The sequence below is a fragment of the Thrips palmi genome, unplaced genomic scaffold, assembly GCF_012932325.1.
Source record: "Thrips palmi isolate BJ-2018 unplaced genomic scaffold, TpBJ-2018v1 HiC_scaffold_11, whole genome shotgun sequence".
In the NCBI taxonomy this organism is placed as follows: Eukaryota; Metazoa; Arthropoda; class Insecta; order Thysanoptera; family Thripidae; genus Thrips; species Thrips palmi.
Window position 1 is genome coordinate 9,094,112 of NW_023144622.1, and position 5,544 is coordinate 9,099,655.

At 40.4% G+C, this 5,544-nt stretch overlaps 1 protein-coding gene across 1 annotated transcript; it reads left to right on the top strand.

The window, feature by feature from the left end:
* Nucleotides 1–937: 937 nt before the first annotated feature.
* LOC117639727 (protein unc-13 homolog C-like) lies at nucleotides 938–1,585 on the top strand. The gene has a single exon (XM_034375603.1). The coding sequence runs from the start codon at nucleotides 938–940 to the stop codon at nucleotides 1,583–1,585; it is 648 nt and encodes a 215-aa protein (XP_034231494.1).
* Nucleotides 1,586–5,544: the final 3,959 nt, after the last annotated feature.

Sequence of the window (5,544 nt, forward strand, 5' to 3'; positions counted from 1 at the left end):
GTTTCGTCTCTTTGGGACTTTGGAAGCACCTCCACCCAGAGAAGAAAAACAAAAACAAAAGTGTCAGTAATTAAAAGTGGTCGTCTGATTCATTTCCATAAACTGTCATTCCTTTATGAGGACGGCATGTCCGGCCCACCGGTGGGCCGCCCGAATTTTTTCGCGGCCGCGCAGCAGTTTGCGTTTTGCGTTTTGTGGGTTTTTATGGCGCGTCCTTCGGATTCGGACGACCCCCTTCTGAAAACTTCGCGGTGTTGTTCTCTGATTCCCCGGTTCGCTTCCGGACGCCCCCGGGGTGAATCGCGCCGCGGGGGGCCTGGTCTGGAGGACGTGGCACTGTCCTACTGGACGTGGCGTTCTCGGGAGAGGGCGCGCCGCCGCGACCAAGACCGCGAGTGTGTCATCCTGAGGTATTTTTTGGTTGTCATTTTAAGAAGTCAAAAAGATGTGGGGACGTTGTTTGGCCGAAGCAGTCCGTAGTCATCGAAGAGTCTTCTATCTTTCTCTTTTTCTTTCTCTTTCTCTTTCTCTTTTTCTTTCTCTTTCTCTTTCTCTTTCTCTTTCTCTTTCTCTCCCTCTCTCTCTCTCTCATGGAGTAGCGACTGAGCAGATGAGGGAAGCTATCAAAGTGTTTCTGAAGGTGATTCATGAAGAAAACATTCAAAACTGAGCGCTGGACTTGCGGGGGACGCTTCTGAAGGCCTGACTTTGGTAGCAGTCGTGTGCCATTTGTGGTCACCTTGAAATCGGCACTTATCAAAACTGGACTCGAGCGGGAAAGTGAGGTTAGAGGGGCCCCAGTGGAGCGGACCGTGCCGTACTACCAACCCTGCCAACAAGAAGCCCCCAGTGGAGTGACCCTTTCCCGGCGCTGCCAACTTTACCATCATGCCACCAAAGCAGCACCAGCAGACGAAAAAACTGGCGGTGAACAGAAATGAGTGTTGACGATCTCCAATTAATGATAACACAGGCAGTAGGCGCCGCCATGAAACCTCTCCAAGATAGTGTGAATACCTTGCAACTAGAAATAACCAGCCTGAGGGAGACAGTTGAGAAACTGTCGGAGGAGCTTGCGGACAAAGATCAACAAATTCAACAGTTGGAGACAGCAGTGAAAGTTGGGTTAGACGAGAGGGAGCAGTACAGCAGACGAAATAATGTGAGAATTTTTGGTGTCAAGGAGCAGAGTAATGAGGACACAAACAACTTGGTGATTGATCTGGCTAAGAAAATGGGAGTCCACCTGGAACATTATCACATTGACCGATCTCATCGCATCGGTAAAGCTGGAGAAAGGCCGAGACCTATCATTGTGAAATTTGTCAGCTATGCAGAACGTTCGTCCCTGTTCTCTGCGAAGAAGAGATTGAAAGGAACTGGAGTCACAATACGTGAAGATTTAACAAAAATGAGAATGGACCTACTGAAAACTGCTGTGTCACATTATTCAAACAATGCAGTGTGGACCATCGATGGAGTGATCCTGGTCAAGGTGAACAAGGACAGACCCTTCCGGGTCAGGAGTGACGGGGACCTCAACAAACTTATGAAGAACCACCCACCCAGTGAGCTACAACTTTGATCTCTTATACACTTTGCTGTTCATCTATTTTTCTCTCTCTGTTTACTTATGCTCTTTTCCCTTTTTTAATATGTTGTGTTGTGTTTTACTTTTAGTTCTATTTTTTTATATTTCACTTTCATTGCTGTTCATCTATTTTTCTCTCTCCTTTTACTTATGTTCATTTTCTTTTTCAATATTTTGGTGTTGTGTTTTACTTTTAGTTCTATTTTTATATTTCTTTTTATTTTTATCTCCTACTAAGTACAAATTTTTTCTCTTACCTAGCTAGTAATAATATGCTGTTTTATTTTTATGTTTTGTATCTTTTCTTTATACTTAATGTGATTTTTTGCTCTCATTACTTTTAAATGTTTTCTTTTATTTAGCATGTAAGAATTGGCTGACTGATAGCTTCCCAACGTGCCATGCCTAATCTATGAGTGTGGGAAATGTCTTGATGTTGAGAGATTATGTTAAGAAAATCACTGCGGAACAACCAACTAAATTTAAAATTGTACATATAAATGCTCAATCGTTAAGAGATATTTCACATCAATCTGAATTTATTGATACCTTTTCTGACTGTGGCATTGATGTCATAGTGGTGTCTGAGACGTGGTTTAGAAATAATGAAAATGTACTTCAGCTTCCAGGTTACAAAATGTTTGGACCCAAATCGAATAGGAAGAAATGGAGGTGGAGTGGCTGTCTATGTAAAAACGTTATACTCTGTGAAAGTACTGTCTGTTTCAGAAGGAGATTACGAGAAGCCAGATTTTATTCTGCTTGACATTCTGGTGGGTACAAATAAAATTCTGCTGGCAGCTATGTACAGGAAGCCAAAGGGGGTCACGTGAGTATTTTATCGAGGAATTCTATAAATTCTCACCAGGATTCAAATACTCTTTTTTTGTGGGGACCTCAATGCAGGTTTTGGCAGGGGAGGGGATGATGCTCTTGTAGTGCCTGAATTACTTAGTCTTTGTAACTTATATTGTGTTCCTCATCAGGAAACCCTACCATGTTAATAATTGTGACTCTATTTTAGACGTTATTTGCAGTAACTGTCCTGACAAACTAGTCACGTGTGGACAAACCTCTGCTTCTGGTTTTTCTTCCCATGATATGATTAGTGCTGTTTTTGATCTGTCCACCCCACGTAATGTTAAGCAAGAGCTAACTTTTAGAAACTTTAGTAGGGTAAACGTGGAGGAACTGTTAAGTGATGTAGAGAACTCAGACTGGAGTCAAGTTTATACGGAGAGTAATATAGACGACAAAGTGGATAAATTTAATTGTATCTTCAACAAACTCATGGATGATCATGCACCTGTAAGTACTAAGACCATAAAAAAAAATTTTGCTCCATGGATGGATAACACAATTCGAGGTCTGATTAAACAGAGAAATAAGCTTAAAAAAAATTTACAACAGAACCGACAGTCCGGATGACTTGGATAATTTTAAAAGGGCCCGAAATAGAGTGAAAAGAATGATTCGTAGTGCAAAGATGAAATACTTTTATGAGAAGTTTGAGAATGGAAGGGACTCCAAGTCGATCTGGAATACAATTAGATCTCTAAATGTAGGCAAGTCTAAAGATAAACACCCTGACCCAGTGGTGGGTGCATCTGATCTTAATAAACATTATGCCTCCGTATCATCTGTAAGAAACGAAGAGCTTATACGTGATACTGTATTGAAATATAAGATGAGAAAAGGAAAAGATAAGTCGTCTGATATTATGGATAAATTCCATTTTAGGTATGTACTACCTGAGCAAATTGTTAAAGCTGTTTACTCTATAAAGTCAAAGGCTGTTGGGGTGGATGGTATCTCAGTATTGTTCATTAAAATGTGCTTACCAGCTTTGTTACCTGTACTTGATCATCTGTTCAATTTTTGCCTACAAAATGGTTTGTATCCTGATATATGGAAGAGGGCCAATATTATACCAATACCAAAGGTGAAAAATCCCAAAGAGAGTAAGGATTACAGGCCAGTCAGCATACTGTGCGTGCTGGGTAAGATTCTGGAAAAACTAGTGCACTCTCAAGTCACAGAGTTTTTGGGAAAGATAAAAAGCTTTTTGCAGAAAACCAGTCTGGATTTAGAAAGGGTTTTTGTACTGTTACCGCACTGCTAAAAGTCACTGATGATATCAGAGAAGCCATTGACAAGAGACTTCTATCTTTATTGGTGTTGTTAGATCTAAGCAAAAACCTTTGACTGTGTCCATCATGAACTACTATGTACCAAACTGGAGTGCCTAGGTTTCTCAAAATCCGCTATAAATTGGTTCCGGTCATATCTCACCATGCGCTGTCATAGAGTTGTCGTGGCATCAGATCAAATGTCTGACTGGGCTGAGATCACCACAGGGGTACCACGGGCAGTGTGCTGGGACCATTGCTGTTCCTTATATATTTTTTTGATCTCCCCACTGTTTTAAAGCATTGTAAATACGTGATGTATGCTGAGACATACAGCTATATATTCACTTTCCTTTGAATGCCTTGGATGATAACTTGAACTATCTAAGAAGCGATATGGTGAATATAATAGATTATTGTGAAAAGCATAATTTTTTGCTAAATGTATCAAAGACTCAATCCATTATATTAGGATCCCAAAGATTTCTAAATATTTTATCCAGGATGAATGTTACAGAGCTGATTGTCAATGACTGTGTCATTCCATATAAGAGTACTGTTAATAATCTAGGAGTGTTGTTCGATGGATCACTGAGCTGGAAACCCACCAATGCACTTTTTAATACAGAAAATATTAGGAACTTTAGCACAGCTGAGGCGGTCGTTCTCTTTTTTTACCTCCAAAAATTAGGAAAATGCTGATCATGACCCTGGTGATGCCTCATCTTGACTATGCCTCTGCACTTTTTACTGATATTACTGACTGTAATAATGCTAGACTGCAAAGAGTGCAAAATGCATGTGTGCGTTTCATAACTGGAGCCTCCAGATTTGAGCACATTACACCCTATTATGACAAGTTACAGTTTCTAAAAATCGAAAATAGAAGGGGTTTGGCTGTTGCTCTGATGGTCTTTAAAATTATTAAGTCAGAAAAACCCCGCATACTTATTTTAGAAATACAAATTTTATCTACAAGTAATAGATGCTCCACTAGGTCAAGCAAGTTACAGTTACAAATACCTATTCACAGAACAGGAAAAAAATCATAATTCATTTCTCCTACAGTCTAGCAAAATGTGGAACGACCTCCACCTTTATGAGCACCTGGGCAGATCTTTTAAATTTGTGAAAAATCTCGTTGAAAAGAGCTTATCCTCCTTATGACCTCATGCGACCATGTCTGTTGTGATGTGATTCTTGTTCATAATGTAACCAAATAGACAAAATATTTTTTATACAAGCTAATTACGTTGTTCCTTTAGTTTATAAGTGATTACGATCGTTTCTTTTAAAACCAAATTAGAGTACAAACTATTTTTTTATAATTAATTATGTTGTTCCATTAGTTTAAGGTGTCCTTTGCGACAAGCATATAAGTGTTTTTCTCTATTTTTTTGTTTATAACTATTTTTATCATGAATTTGTAATTTTGATTTGGAGGGCGGGCTTGCATGCCAGTGGCACTCTTAAGTGCTTGTTTGTAAGTCCTTAACAATAAATCAAATCAAATCAAATCAAATCCCCTCTCTCCTCCTTTTCTTCTCTCCTTTCTCTTTCTTTTTCTTTTTCCCTTTCTCTTTCTCTTTCTCTTTCTCTTTCGGTGCCGTGCCGGTGGGCCGCGGTTGGATAGCGCGCCAGAAGATAGCCCTTGCTGACACGTCCCAAATTTATGAGGTGTGAAGCAAGAGCCAGTCCTCGAGAGCCCTGCGACCGTTCCGCGACCTGTTCACGCGCACACACACACACGCACACAAACACACACGCGCGCGCACACACAGGCGCACACAGAACAGCCGATTGGCCGCCACAAAGTAAGGGCAG

Coding starts and splice junctions, on each gene's coding strand:
- LOC117639727 (XM_034375603.1), top strand. CDS start 938: ATGAGTGTTGACGATCTCCAATTAATGATAACACAGGCAGTAGGCGCC.